The sequence below is a fragment of the Pygocentrus nattereri genome, chromosome 2 (assembly GCF_015220715.1).
Source record: "Pygocentrus nattereri isolate fPygNat1 chromosome 2, fPygNat1.pri, whole genome shotgun sequence".
Taxonomy (NCBI): Eukaryota; Metazoa; Chordata; class Actinopteri; order Characiformes; family Serrasalmidae; genus Pygocentrus; species Pygocentrus nattereri.
In genome coordinates this window covers 16676404-16692142 of record NC_051212.1, presented here as the reverse complement: position 1 = coordinate 16692142, position 15739 = coordinate 16676404, and the positions used below count along the sequence as shown (strand labels likewise).

The window sequence follows — 15739 nt, the reverse complement described above, 5'->3', positions numbered from 1 at the left end:
TAGGTGGATGTAATCCAAAAAAGAGAAGACACAGTGTCTAATCTGCAAGTATCTAAACAAGTGGGAAGGAGGCAGGTTGAATTCTGCTGATAACTGAGCAAAGCTACAAAAAATAGCATCTTTATAAAGATCATGAAGGGATTTATTACCTCTGTTGTGCCAGGTAATAAAATCTGTGTCATTCAGGGCGGGTGGGAATAAATGGTTTTCCAACATAGGCAAAGATGATGAAGGTGACATAAGTTTAAAGTGGCGCCTAAATTAAACCCAAATCTGAAGGGTAGAGAGGACTATGGGGTTGGTGGTAAGATCTGTAAGCTTGAGAGGGAAGGAGGAAGCTAGAAGTGCAGATACTGAAGATAAAGAAAGGGAGTGAGTTTCAATTTTAACCCACAGCAAATTTGGGGAATGAAGCAAACACGAGACTTTTTGAATATGAGCTGCCCAGTAACAGAGTAGCAGAGTAACAGAGCCCCCCATCAAATTTAAATCTCTGCAACAAGGATTTCCTCACTTTGGGAATCTTTCCATCCCACATAAAAGAAATGATGAGCTGATCCAAAGTTTTAAAAAAAGATTTAGGGAGAAGGAGTTTGAAAAAGTTTGAAACAGAAAAAGAAACTTGGGCATAACTTTCATTTTTACAGCGTTAATTCTCCCAATAAGTGATGAGGGGAGAGTCCAGTTTCAGTTTATCAATCAGAGGAGAGACATTGTTATGGAAAAGAGGGCAAAGTTCGAGAAATATGGATCCCTAAATACCCAAACCCAGCAGGGCCATATTTAAACGGAATAGCGTATTGATTAAGCGATGAAGCCAGAGAGTTTACAGGGTAACACTCGCTTTTCTGTAAATTTACTTTATAGCCTGAGATTGATCCAAACCTCTTCAAGAGTGACATAATAGGACGAAGAGAAATTATTGGATCAGTCACATACAGTGTATCACAAAAGTGAGTACACCCCTCACGTTTCTGCAGATATTTAAGTGTCTTTTCATGGGACAACACTGACAAAATGACACTGACACAGTGACACAGTCGTCTGTGTGCAGCTTATATAACAGTGTAAACTTATTCTTCCCTCAAAGTAACTCAATATACAGCCATTAGTGTCCAAACAAAGTGTCCAAAAAATACATAGAAACTCTGATTGATGCAGCCCGAACAAGGTGTTCATCAAAACGTCCTGTGAGGACACAGTAAGTCCAAAAAACAGAGGAAAAGAAAGAAAAAGAAAAAAGTCCAGATTCGCTTTGTGACGGGATACAGACCTGAATACAGGTGGATTTTACAAGTTCGCTTTAGAAAAATAGTCCAACATAAAAAGCCCAGATCAGAAACGTCGCTCCGCACATCGAGACACGATAAGAAAATGAACCGTTTTCCCTACAACCACCCAAAAGGTTGACTTATAATGATCAGCAGAAAGGGTGAAGCGGACATGCCCGTGTGGAGAAGTGAACCTGCGCTGCGTGCGGATGTTGCCTGGCTCTCTTTAAAACCTCAGCACAGACAGAGTAACAGTACAGCCTGGCCACGACGGGACGCGGGATGCCGCCTCTTGTTAGTCCTGCCGCAGCAACTCTGACTCTGCAGAGCTGGTGAGCGAGAACGTCTCCCCCTCTGGGACTCCGACGATCCTGATGTTCTGGCGGCGAGACCTGGACTCCAGCTCATCACATCCAGCATCCAGTGCGCTCGCTTTCTTCTTTAAAAGCTCCACTTCAGCCTGCAGCGCTAACACGTCCCCTGAGTCCGTGGTCAGGGAGTGCTCCACATCCACCGAGGACTTCAGAGTTGAGACCTCAGTTTCCAGAGCAGTGAAATCGCAAATAACTTCAACCTTCATGGCGTGTAGCTCGGACTTTATCACTGCCCTCAGGTCTTCGGCCACAGCCTGCGCGATCTCGGAGTGAGGTGTGTGGCGTTTACATCACCAAGTAACGCGAGGTGGACGACATTATATTTCTAATGCGTTGTTTATTGAACACACACACACACGACACGCTGACATGACTTGCACGGACTTCTAGACTGACTGACTTACATATCTCGCGCTGCGTGCATCATGGAACTCAGGGCTGCGTCGGACATGCGCAGTATGCAATGTCACTCTACATGACACCCCCCCCCCCCCCCCTTTCTAGTAGGCGTACACTATATAAACATTAACTGTTGGCATAACTTCTAACTATATGTTTACTCTTGTACACCCACTTATCTCAGTTATCACTTGTAAACAAAATCTTCCATATACCCAACAAAACACATTCTTACAAAGTTTCTTCTTTTTTTTTTTACAACAGTAACTAAGGGTGTGGGTAGACTACCACAGTCCCTTGAGATGAGGAGGGATTTATTCTGCCCTTTTTGTCCATCATCTCAACTAACTTGCATACCTGGGGTTTGGTTTAACAGTCCGACCAAACCTGGTGACAACTGGAGTTGGGTGTTCAGGGGAACCAGGGGTGTCAGCAGGAGCACTGGCGGTGGTTAAGCCCTGCTCAGCTGGCTCACGCTGTCCATCTTGATCCGTCGACTGAGGAACATCCATCTTTCGCGGTGATGACAGCTCCTGGTTGGCCAGCCAGATGTGGCGCCGGTTCCGTCGGGGTATGTCGCCTCTCCATCTCCAGTGTAAAGGAACGCGGCGCAGCCTCCTGGCGCTGCACAGTCGCTGGTGTTGTCCAAGCCTTTTCTCCGTCGATCTTCAATCTGACTTTATCGCCGATGGAGAGTGATGGTAGAGGCTTGGCAGAGTACCTGCGGTTGTAGTACTTCTCATAGGACCATTTTGCTTTTGCGTCATTTTTCTTGACGGTCTCTAGATTTGGCCACATTGGCGCAGGCTCTCTTTGAGTACAGTTGTATGAGTGTTGTATGGATTTCTCGACCCATTAGCAACTTGGCGGGACTTTGCCTAGTTGGCTCTGTTGGTGTTGAGCGGTAGCTCAGAAGAGCTAGATGAGGGTTGTCTTGCTTGAGAATCCACTTTGCCGTCTTCACAGCTCGTTCGGCCATGCCGTTGGATTGTGGGAAATGAGGGCTTGAAGTAACGTGCTGGAAGTCGTACTCAGGTGTAAAGTTTCTGAACTGTTCGGCTGAGAACCGAGGGCCGTTATGAGCTCCTTTGGAATCCCGTAGCGTGTGAAAATGCTTTTCAACTTCTGTATGACAGTTTCTGAGTTTGTTTTTGGTAAGTGTAGGATCTCGAGCCATCTGGAGAAGTAGTCGATCACGATTAAGTAGTGACGACCTTTGAACTCACACAGGTCAGCTGCGAGCTTTTGCCATGGTAGATCTGGCAATGATGTGGAGATCAACGGTTCTCTGCTTTGGCTCGGTCTGTAGATGTTGCAATGTTTACATGACGTCACAAGCTTCTTCACGTCACTGGCGATGCCCGGCCACCACACAGTGCCATTGTACAGTTCTCGGCACTTGGTAAGGCCTTAGTGGCCCTTGTGAATCTTCTGCAACATGTAGTCTCTCATACTGCCAGGAATCACGATCTGCTTGCCGCGTCGCAGTAATCCATTGGTCTCACTGAGTAAGCCACGCTCTTTGAAGTAGGCGCTTGCTCTGACAGCTATGCTCTTCACGTATTCCGGCCACCCCTTTTGGACGTACTTGAGGACACCCTGGAGCTCAGCATCTGTTCTTGTCTGGTCTTTTATCTGCTCGACGATCGGCTTCCTCACTCTCAGGTCGTCCTCCACTTACGCTCCACGTACGAGCCCACGTACGCTTTCACCTCCGCTTCTAGGTCACCTGGATTGGTGTCCGCCGTGGGTTGCCTAGATAGGGCGTCTGCGACGACTAAGTGTTTGCCTGGAACATATTCTGCGACTGGGTTAAACTTCATTAACCTGATAAGCAGGCGCTGACAACAAATTGGTGTGGTGTCGAGGTCTTTTAAGTTGATTAGAGTTACCAGTGGCTTGTGATCTGTAAGCAGCTTGTATCTCTCTAAGCCACAAAGATACTGGTAGAAACACTCAGAGGCCCACACTCCTGCAAGGCACTCTTTTTCGATCTGAGCGTATCTCTTCTCGGCATTCGTCAACGTACGCGAACAGAACGCAACAGGCTTCAGGACTCTATCATGGCTCTGCAGGAGGACTCCTCCGAGCCCGTAACTGCTTGCATCTGCACTGACGACGGTTGGCTTCGCCGGATCAAAGAACTCCAAGACTGGTGCTGATGAAATTAGCTGTTTCACTTCTGCGAACGCTCTGTCTTGCTGTGGACCCCAGCACCAATCACGCTCAGTCTTGAGTAGCTCGTTGAGCGGCTGTAACACCGTGGAGAGGTTTGGTAGGTAACGGCCTATGTAGTTCACCATACCAAGTAGCCGTCTCAGCTCACTCACGCTCTGAGGTGGTTCCATTGTTGTTATGGCTTTGACCCTCTCTTGATTAGGGGCTATGCGGTCCTTGGTCACGACCTATCCCAGGAAGTTCAGCTCTGGTTGGCTAAGCCTGCATTTGTCTTTGTTGAGTCGTAGACCTGCGGCGGTGATGGTCTCCATGACTTGCTTTAGCCTCTGGTCGTGTATTTCCTGTGTTTCTCCAAAAACCAAAATGTCGTCCATGTACACGACTGTCCCCGCTCAGACATCTTTCGCTGAAAGATCTCGGGCGCCATTGTTATCCCAAATGGTAGCCGCTTAAAACAGTATCTGCCTAGGGGCGTGATGAAGGTGGTCAGACGTGCACTGTTCTCTTCTAGAGGAATTTGCCAGAATCCGCTCTCAGCGTGTAGGCTGGAGAACACAGTACTGTTCACCAGCTTCAGTTACCTCTTGAACAGCTTTTGTTGTTTTTGTCAGCAATTTTGTTACACTTCATGCATTTTTTTTCTTTCGCATTGCACTGCTCGTCCTCCGCATGATTACGCCCGCATCTCGTGCACGCTCCTTTTTCCGTCTTTTTGTTTATCTTTGCCATGTTGCCGTATCTCTTATGTTCAGTTTTCCTCTCTGACTTTACATTGTCCACGTGCTCTGCGCCGTGCCCTCTCTCTGTATTCTGTGACTTGATCAACTCACAATGCCTGGCTGTTTCAATGGCAGTCTTCAATGTTAAATCACGTTTCATTTGCCGTCTCTGCGACACTTGTTTATCTCGAATTCCGATCACTATGTGATCCCGCATTTGTTCCTCTTTTAGTGCCCCAAAATCACAGTTTTCAGCTAGTTCATACAGTTGCCTGACGAATGCTTCCACACTCTCGCCTGGTTGTTGAACTCTTGAGTGGAACTTCACGCTCATAGATCACGTTTCGTTTCGGAATGAAATGTTCGTCGATTTTAGCCATTACAACTTCGTACTCATCTGCATCCGTTGCATATTAGCTTCCAGTCAGGCCACGCTTGGGGCTTTGAGAAATCCAACTGCTCCGCTGGGGTAAACTTTGCCATGGCGATGCACACTCCGGTTCTTCTCACTCACGTCCGACGTTTTTCATCCAGTTTTCTTCTGACACCATGTGGCGTTTACATCACCAAGTAACGCGAGGTGGACGACATTATATTTCTAATGCGTTGTTTATTGAACACACACACATGACACGCTGACATGACTCGTACGGACTTCTAGACTGACTGACTTACATATCTCGCGCTGCGTGCATCATGGAACTCAGGGATGCGTCGGACATGCGCAGTATGCAATATTATGCACTTGAACATTTACTCTACATGACAAGGTGCTCAGCCGCAGGGTGAGTAACGGCTCCCGACGGCGAGGCTGTGTGTGGGACAGCTGGCCGTATAAGCAGCTGAGAGGGACCGGGATCTTTGGTAGCTTTAGCGGCTTTTGGAGGCTTAGTGACCACCAAACAAGTCCACAAAGAAATGAAGCACAATGACAAACCAACCAAGACGAGTAAACGAGCCTCAAAACATTAAAATAAAAGTCCGCTCTGCAGAGAGCTTCAAAAACACGTCTACACCATGCTGCTTCACACCGGAGCTTCCAGAAACCGGCCTGTGCTAAAAGTATAACAGTGAGATATTAACAGTTACAGTGGGGATGTTTATTCTGTGAGCTACAACTGAAAAATGATCATGCTTTATAGTGAACATAGAAAAGAAAGACAAAGAAAACATCATGAGAATTATTAGTTCTGAGGATTTCTTTCTCAGTGGTATAAACAGGATAAACAGAGTAGATGGACTGCAGTGTCTCAGTCTGAGTCTCACACTGTAAACAGAGAAACTCTCACCATCAGAGGAGATGCTGTTACAGCACAAGCTAAACTACCCCTTTAGAACTGTTCAGCCCTCTTCAGGACCACCACAACACCGTGATGATTTATCACAGGCCCACCCCATTAACAGGTCAGAGTGTTAAAGTAAGATGGATTTGTTCAGATAGTGAAATTTGAATTGTTCCTGTGAGCTCTGTGAGCCAATCCAATCATTATGTCCTTCAACAAGTTCTGCCCCATTTCCTCAGCTCTCCCATCACTGCTTAGCAACAGTTGCTATCTGCCATTGCTTCAGGACCTTATCAGTGTGGCGGTGTTTGAATCTGTAGCTCCAGCTGTGGTTAAAGACCTGGAGTTCAGAGTAAAAATAAGATCCCATCCTCGATTGAGGAGAGTATGTTGATCTCTAAACATCCAAAGACAAAAATGTATTTTAATAACGTTGTTAGTCAGTGGTCTGTGATTTTGGTACTTATAGTGATCTTTAACTAGATAGGAAAGCTAAAGTGCCAAAATGCCAAAGTAAACATTTACCGTATACTTAAATGCATCAAGTCATCAAAGTTAAGACAAACATATTTCTTCATGCCCGCTGTGGCGAAACACCTGAGACAAGGGAGGCTGTGTTTAGATGTTTAAGCTGTGGTGTTTTTCCTCGTTTCAGCTGTCTGATTGATTTTAATGCAGTCATGTGGTCTTCACTGGGCAGAAGTTGTGCCTGTGGCTTTATTGTGAAGGTGCTGTTGGTCAGTAAAGTGAAGTGTTGGCTGTGTTTGAGTGAATCCTCTATTCTGTTTGATTGCTTTTGTTTTGCATGACTGTAGCGTGGAATTAGGTAGCTAATGACTGCACTGCTGTTAGCAATAGGCTGTGGTCTGATGTTATGACAGTGGGACGCAGAACGTTTGGAAATTGTATCTACCAAGTTGACCTACCCAAAAACGTAATTCTGCCTACGTCACTAAAATGTCCATCACTAAAATGCAGCACAGGTAGCTGTGAAGAGCAAAAGTAATTGAGGAGATGAAATTAGTCGATGGAGCAGGTGAACAAGCCTCAGATGTGAATATTGGAATACTGAACATTGGAAACTTCATATTGAATCTTCATATTGAATGACTGACCACCTGTCAGGCCCCCTCCTGTTGAACGTTTAGCAGCCACTGATAATAATTCAGCTCCCCTGTAAACAAAGCTCTGGTACACTGACCAACAAGACTGAAATCATTCAAACACAGAGGATTTGTTTTGTACTTTTTGGAGTGAAACGATTTCAAACACGTCACCAGTCCCAGTAAACTGCGTTGGGCAGGATTTCCAGAGTAGATAGTATAATATAATATAATATAAATCCTTATGTCAGTATGTCACATACTTTTAATGATAATCACTATTACATTTATTATACAATATACATTTGTTTATATTTTTTATATATTATATTTTGAACATAAGTTATTTCTGACATCTGACGTTTATATTTGATGAAATATGTTATCAAAATGAAATAAAACAAAAATGTAGACACACAACACCAACATTCTCTCTCTCTTCTCCTCTGTCCTCACAGCTTCACCCACAGCTGCACTGACCGTAGAGCCCAGATGGAGCCCTGTGTTCACTGGAGAGTCAGTGACTCTGAAGTGTGAGATACAGTATCACAGTAACTGGAGATATCAGTGGTATAAAGGCAGCAGTAGAACTGCAGTCAGTCAGTCTCAGACAAACACCTTCACCATCAGATCAGCAGCAGATCAGGATCAGGGTCAGTACTGGTGTAGAGGAGAGAGAGATTACAGACCCACATCATCACAACGCAGCAACACTGTTACTCTCACAGTGAAAGGTGAGCTCTATATTAATACCATCACTGCAAAGTTTGAGTTTATTAAAATCAGTTAATTTGGGTAAAATTAAATTACTGGTAACACAGAAAATATAATATGGTATATTAATGTTGTCTTTGGGAACATAAATACAGAAGCTCTGGAGGGTAACATGAATAAGAAATTGAGTCTGAGTTCCACTTTATTTATTTTTTCTGCCTGTATAACAAACAAAAAAACAGCCGAATGTTTTTCTAAGATCATTTTCAAAAACCTAAAAACTCAGAACAGTATAATAAAATATTAGCTAACACTTAGCATGCTACGCTATCTCTGGCCAGCAGGGGAGCCACGTTTTTTCCTCTTTCTCTTTTGAGGACTAAGTGAAAGAAATCACTGTGAGCTACAACTGTGGCTACAATTAGCACTATAGACCAGCTTTGATCAGCAGGGCGTGGCTGTTTTTCCCCTGGTGAAAACTATTTCCCTTGATTCCTGATGGGTAAGGGAAAAAACAGCTGCTGCTGCTGGTTAAACGTGTTAGCCAGTTCTTTATCATACCTTACCTGTCTAGTGCACCTCAGAAGTAGAAAAAACTGTGGATGAAACTTCAGCAACTCTCTTTTTTGTCGTCTTCCCCTTCAGGGCTGTCTGTATTTTTATATGTAAGGTGTGTTTAGTGGCTTCTGTCAGAGGTTTGGACATTTTTCTGTTCTTAAAGCTTTCTGTGTGTTACTTTAGCATGGGGTTTCAATCTTTAACTGAACTCTGGGAAAAGTGGATTTGTGACAACAAACTGATTTGTTTGGTAGATAAATTGAGTGTTTAGGGTGGGAGTTTAATCTGAACTGTGTGCTTCATCTCCAACAGCAGAAACCTGAACTCACATCAAGCCATAAAGGAGCTGAAAAATGTTCATGCTTTATTGTTTATATAGACTTAGAAAACATCATCACAATGATTTGTTCTGAGGATTTCTTTCTCTCCACAGAGAGATCAAAACCTGCGGTGTCCATACAGCCTGATGATCAGGTGTTTATAGGAGAGACTGTCACTCTCAGATGTGACATACAGGGAGGGGGAGTCTCTAACTGGCAGTACAGCTGGTTTAAAGGTGATCCAAACAGACATGTGAGTAATGAACAGCAGTACAGTATCAGCCCTGTTACAGAGTCTCAAAGAGGAAAATACACCTGTAGAGGAACAGAGAGAGGAACATCACGCTTCTCACACACCAGTGATGCTGCACTGACTGTATCAGGTGAGTGAGATCATCTCTTCAGTGTTCATTAATCTCAGTATCACAGCAACACAGATGAGACCAGATGTTTGAGTTTGTGTTTTTATTAATGAAACTGACTCTAAATTCTCTGAATCTGCACTGCTGCTCTCTTCTTTCTGTAGATCTACCCAAAGCTACACTGACTGTAGATCCAGTAAAATTATTCAGAATGAATTAATGATCATTCAGAAACCGGTCTGTTCTAAAAGTATAACAGTATAACAGTGTGATATTAACAGTTACAGTGGGGACGTTTATTCTGTGAGCTACAACTGAAAAATGATCATGCTTTATAGTGAACATAGAAAAGAAAGACAAAGAAAACATCATGAGAATTATTTGTTCTGAGGATTTCTTTCTCTCCACAGAGAGACCAAAAGCTGTGGTGTCCATACAGCCTGATGATCAGGTGTTTATAGGAGAGACTGTCAGCCGCAGATGTGTCACACAGGGAGAAGGTGTCTATAAGAATCACGTGTTCAGTGGAGAGTCAGTCACTCTGAAGTGTGAGATTAACACTCAGGATGGATGGACATATCAGTGGTATAAACAGAATAAACAGAGTAGAGGGACTGCAGTGTCTCAGTCTGTGTATCACACTGTAAACAGAGAAACTCTCACTATCAGAGGAGATGCTGTTACAGCACAAGCTCAAGTACCCCTTTAAAATTGTTCGGCCTCTTCAGGACCACCTGAAAATGTTGATTTGCCTTTATATATAAATGGTATACATTTCATTAAACTACTACTTCATAACTCTTTTCATCTCTAAAAAGATGTGAACACATGTATAATTAATTTGTGTACCTACACAGTTATTAATGAGAGCGCAGTGAGACTGCTGATAGAGGATCAGTCCTGCTAGAGAACTCAATCAAAACACTAACTGCCTCCCTAAAGTGTTGATCTTCAGTCAGACACTAAATATATATTCACTACTATTGTGAGATGCTGCAGTGGATTACTTTAATAAGCTGTTTAAACACAGATCACTGCTTATTTCTTCCAAAAGACACAGAAAACGTCAGAACTCAACAGTGAAAGTACCAGCAGCTCACACTGAGTCGGTCTCTTCATCAGTTACAGCAGCTGCTTCTGTAGAAGTGAGTTTATCGCCACAGCCTGTGTTCGTCTTTACAGCAGCAACGACCACCACAGCACCACGATGACTGATCACAATCAAACAGGACAGAATGTTAAATTAATCTGCATTTGCTCAAATTGTCAAATTTGAGTTCCTGTGAGTGCCGTCACCAAATTATCCCAAATCAAATCGTTATAGCCTCCAACAAGCTCTGCCTCATTTCCTCAGCCCTCCCTCAGCCAGCCATCACTGCTTAGTAACCGTTGCTATCTGCCTTTACTTCAGGCCATTATCAGTGTGGCAGTGTTTGAATCTGTAGCTCCAGCAGTGGTTAAAGACCTGGAGTTCAGAGTAAAAGTAAGATCCCGTCCCTGGTAGAGGACAGTATGTCAATCTCTACACATCCAAAGATAAAATACCAAATTTTCATAACGTCGTCATTGTCAGTTCTTTGTGAATTTGGTAGTTAAGCTGGTCTTTACTTAGCTACAAAAGCTAAAGGATCAAAATGCCAAAGCAAACATCTAACTTATCCTAAACTGCTTAGTTATACTTTGATGACTTAAAGTCACAATCATGTGGTGTTCACTGGGCAGAAGCTGTGCCTGTGGTGAGCGGCTTTATAGTGAAGGTGCTGTTGGTCAGTGAAGTGTTGGCTGTGTTTGTGTGAATCCTGTCTTCTGTTTGGTTGCTGTTGTTTACCACTGTAAGGTAGAAGTGGTGGATTAGGTAGGTGATGACTGCACTACTGTTAGCAATAGACTAAGGCCTGATGTGACTCAGCGGGACGCAGCGCATTTGGAAACTGTATCTACCAAATTGACCTACATAAGTTTAAGTTTAAGTTTAAGTTTAAGTGATACTGTTTTGATCCCACAACCAGGGAAATTCCATCTCCGCATTTAATCAAATCAAATCAAATTTATTTATATAGCGCTTTTTACAACTGATGTTGTCAAAAAGCAGCTTTACAAAAATGGGAATCACAGCACAGAGAATCAGACAAAACACTGAACATAATATACAGAATATACAGAACCCCCGTGAGCGCTGAGGCAAGGAAAAACTCCCTCAGAGCTGGAGGAGGAAGAAACCTCGGGAGGACCAAGACTCACATCTAAAGGGGGGACCAGCCTACCACTGGTCAGACAACTTATAAGTTAAACATTGAAAAGTCAATTTTACATCCACGCAGTTCTAATATATTCAGGTGTGTATAATCAACAGTGGAAACAATTAGAGTTCATATAGATTTGGATGTGATCTGTAGTGGAGAAGCTGCGTTCCAGAAACTTCCATCAGTCTGGTCAATCAGGGGGACAGGGGGACTTGAGGGTGGGACATCCATCAGTATTGGGCCGGACCGGTGGACAGTCAGTAACTCGGAGGAAGGAAAGATTTAGGAATTAGTTTAGATTGGATTTATGAAGAACAGAAAATGTAAAAAATTATCAGAGTGTGACTAATGACTCCGGCAGGTCTGAATATAACAGCCTAACTAAAGGGAGAGAGCCAGAAGGTAACATAGACACGGAGGCTCCCTGAGACACTGGCATTCACCCGTCCACAAACCTGAGTGACTGCATGTAGTGAGTGACAGCAGCACCAGCATCTCAGTTTACCCACAATTCACTATGTCCATGAACCCCTGGATCTGCAGCCTTATCTAAAGGGAATTAACATTAACTACCAAAAGCTAAACTAAACAAGTAAGTTTTTAGTCTAGACTTTAGTCTAGAAGATTGAGACTGTGTCTGAGTCCCGAACATTATCGGGGAGATTATTCCAGAGTTGGGGCGCTTTATAAGAGAAAGCTCTTCCTCCTGCAGAGCTTCTCTGAATTTTGGGAACTACTAGGAAGCCAGCACCCTGTGATCTAAGTAATCGTGGTGGTTCATAATAGGAGATAAGGTCTCTCAGATACTCAGGAGCGAGCCCATGTAGGGCTTTATACGTTAACAGGAGAATTTTATAGTCTATGCGGAATTTGACTGGAAGCCAGTGAAGAGCTGATAGGACTGGACTAATATGGTCAAATTTTCTAGTTTTAGTAAGGACCCTGGCTGCAGCATTTTGAACTAGCTGAAGTTTATTTAAGTTACTGCTAGAACATCCTGACAGTAGCGCATTACAGTAGTCTAGCCTTGACGTAATGAAGGCATGTACTAATTCTTCTGCGTCATGTAAGGATAAAGCATTTCTTAGCTTGGCGATGTTACGGAGATGTAGAAAAGCTGTTTTAGTAGCATTAGATATGTGTTTATCAAATGCTAGATCTGAATCTATGATAACGCCAAGATTTTTAGCTGTTGAACCAGGTGTGACTGAGAAGTCGGCCAGATTCAACATTAGGTGTGATAATTTATTTCTAGCAGCTTTAGGGCCTAATAGAAGAACTTCTGTTTTATCACTATTTAATAGAAGAAAGTTGTGTGACATCCATGATTTCACATCTTTTACGCAATCCTCCATTTTCTTTATTCTCTGTTTGTCATCAGGTTTGGCTGATATGAAGAGCTGCGTGTCGTCTGCATAACAATGAAAATTAACATTATGTTTTCTAATAACTTTGCCCAGGGGGAGCATGTATAACGTAAATAATAACGGTCCTAAGATAGAGCCTTGTGGAACTCCATATCTAACCTTTGTATAATTGGAGGGTATATTATTTACCCTCACAAACTGAAAACGATCGGTCAAGTATGATTTGAACCACGATAAGGCAGTTCCAGTTATACCGACCATTTTCTCTAATCTTTCTAGGAGGATATTATGATCTATTGTATCAAAAGCTGCGCTCAGATCAAGAAGTACCAGTAAAGAAACGCAGCCTTGGTCAGCGGCAAGAAGCAGATCATTTGTTATCTTAACTAGAGCTGTCTCAGTGCTATGATGAGGCCTAAATCCAGATTGGAATTTTTCATAGATCTGGTTTCTTTGCAGATAAGAGCCAAGTTGTTGGGCCACGGCCTTTTCTAAAATCTTAGAAATAAATGGTAAATTTGAAATAGGTCTATAGTTAGATGGTACACTAGGATCAAGATTTGGTTTCTTGATCAAAGGTTTAATTACTGCTAGTTTAAAGGCTTTGGGAACATGCCCCAGGTTTAATGATGAGTTTACTATTGTTAATAGTGGTTTAATTATGTCTGGTAATACCTGTTTTAATAGTTTTGTGGGAACTGCATCAAGTGTACAGGTTGTGCAGTTTGATGAGGAGATAATTTTCTCCAGTTCTAACTGATGTAGTGGGTTAAAAACTTCCAACCTGACTTCGGTAGCTGGATTTTGTTCTATATCAGCCACACCAGATGACAGACAAGATGTGCTATTTATCTGTTGAATTTTGTCCCGAATATTTTCGATTTTATTATCAAAATAGTCCATAAAAGCATTGCTAGTGTGGATTGCTGGAATCTGAGGATCAGTACCTGCCTGATTTTTAGTCAGTTTAGAAATAACACTAAAGAGAACTCTAGGGTTGTTTTTATTAATCTCGATCTGAGAGGCCAGATACTCTGAGCGGGCTTTATTAATTTCTCTTCTATATTCAACAATACTGTCTTTCCAAGCAGAGTGGAATACTTCCAGTTTGGTTGATCGCCATTTTCGCTCAAAATTTCGTACTAATTGCTTTAAAGTACGAGTTTGGTCGTTATACCACGGCGCAAGTTTTTTCTGTCTCTCTTTTTTGTGTTTAAGTGGTGCTACACCATCTAAAGTAGACCGGAAGGTATTTTCTAAACAATCAGTTAGTTTGTCTAGTTCTGCTGGGTTACCTGGAGAGTACACTATGGTTGATAAATCAGGAAGGTTATCAGTAAATTGTTGAGCGGTAAAGGGCGTTATTGAACGTTTCATAGAGTAGCTGGGGGATGTACGTATATTATGACTAAGATGAAGTTTAAAAGAAATAAGATAATGATCTGAGATTACTGAGGTTTGAGAAAGAATATCTAGGTTATCTATGCTAACACCCAGGGTCAAAACCAGATCCAGAGTATGATTACAGTAATGCGTAGGTCCTGTTACATTTTGAGCAATACCAACTGAGTCTAGAATTGATGCAAAAGCCTTTTTTAATGAGTCATCAACTTTTTCAAAATGAATGTTGAAGTCTCCTACTATAATTACTTTATCACTACAAACTGTTAAATCTGCAGCGAAATCACTAAATTCTTTTAAAAATTCTACATAGGGTCCTGGTGGTCTGTAAATATTAATTAAAGAAAATGCATTCTGTTTTGTAATTGGATTAATTATATTGATGTAAAGAAGCTCAAAAGAAGTGAAATTATCATAGTGTTTCTGATTGACAGCTAGGGAATTTCTAAAAATTATGCAGACCCCGCCTCCTCTACCGGACGATCTGGGGTTGTGTATATAATTATAGCCTGCAGGGGTGGCTTCGTTTAATGCTAAATATTCATCGGGTCTAATCCAGGTTTCAGTGAGGCACAACACATCAAATTTCTGATCAGTTATGATTTCATTCACTATTACTGCTTTTGAATTTAGAGATCTTATGTTAAGTAAACCAATCTTTAGTTTTGAAGTGCTAGTGCTACAGTCTGGATATGATTGTTTAATATACGTTAGGTTATTTAGATTTACTGTTTGAGTTTTTTGACATTTATGTTTGACTCGGGGGACAGACACAGTCTGAATACATTGGTATCTAGGTAACGTCTCTTTGCAGCTCACAGACGGTCGGTTAAGCCTCTCTGTCTGCGGCCTGGTCCCGGCTCCGGTTTCTAAGGCTACTGCTACTCTGCCGACTAACTAAGAGACTATGTGCTATGCTGCACGAAAGTAAGGCAGCACCATCCCGCGTGGGGTGGACACCATCCCTACCTAAAAGACCAGGCTTGCCCTCAAACATTAGCCAGTTGTCTATAAAGCCCACATGATTGTCCGTACACCACTTGGACATCCAGCGGTTCAGCGAAGAAAGCCTGCTGTAAGCTTCATCGCCACGCCTCATTGGGATGGGGCCAGAACAGATTACCTCCTCGGACAGCGTCTGGGCCTGTTTAACCACCTCATTAATATTAGCCTTAGTTACTTCAGACTGCCGCAGACGAATATCATTGGCCCCTACATGAATAACTACCCTCGAATATCTCCTATTTGCTAACAGCCTAAGGTTGCCACTAATGTCCGGTGCTCTGGCTCCCGGTAAGCAGATAACTCTAGCCGCTGGTGCCCCTAAAGGAGTAGCTAATTTCACGTGCCGGACGATAGAATCTCCTATCACCAGAGTACCTTTAACAGGCTCCTCAGCGGGTGCTTCACTGAGCGGGGCAAACCTGTTTGACACGTGAACTGGGGG

At 42.9% G+C, this 15739-nt stretch overlaps 1 protein-coding gene across 1 annotated transcript in view; it reads left to right on the top strand.

Moving 5' to 3' along the window:
• Positions 1 to 15739, top strand: part of LOC108415279 (Fc receptor-like protein 5) — a 93409-nt gene that overhangs the window by 50254 nt on the left and 27416 nt on the right. The window contains exons 7-9 of the mRNA XM_037535042.1: positions 7786 to 8061; positions 9033 to 9302; positions 9692 to 9781. Coding sequence (XP_037390939.1) covers positions 7786 to 8061; positions 9033 to 9302; positions 9692 to 9781 — 636 coding nt within the window. The remainder of the gene's footprint in view (positions 1 to 7785; positions 8062 to 9032; positions 9303 to 9691; positions 9782 to 15739) is intronic.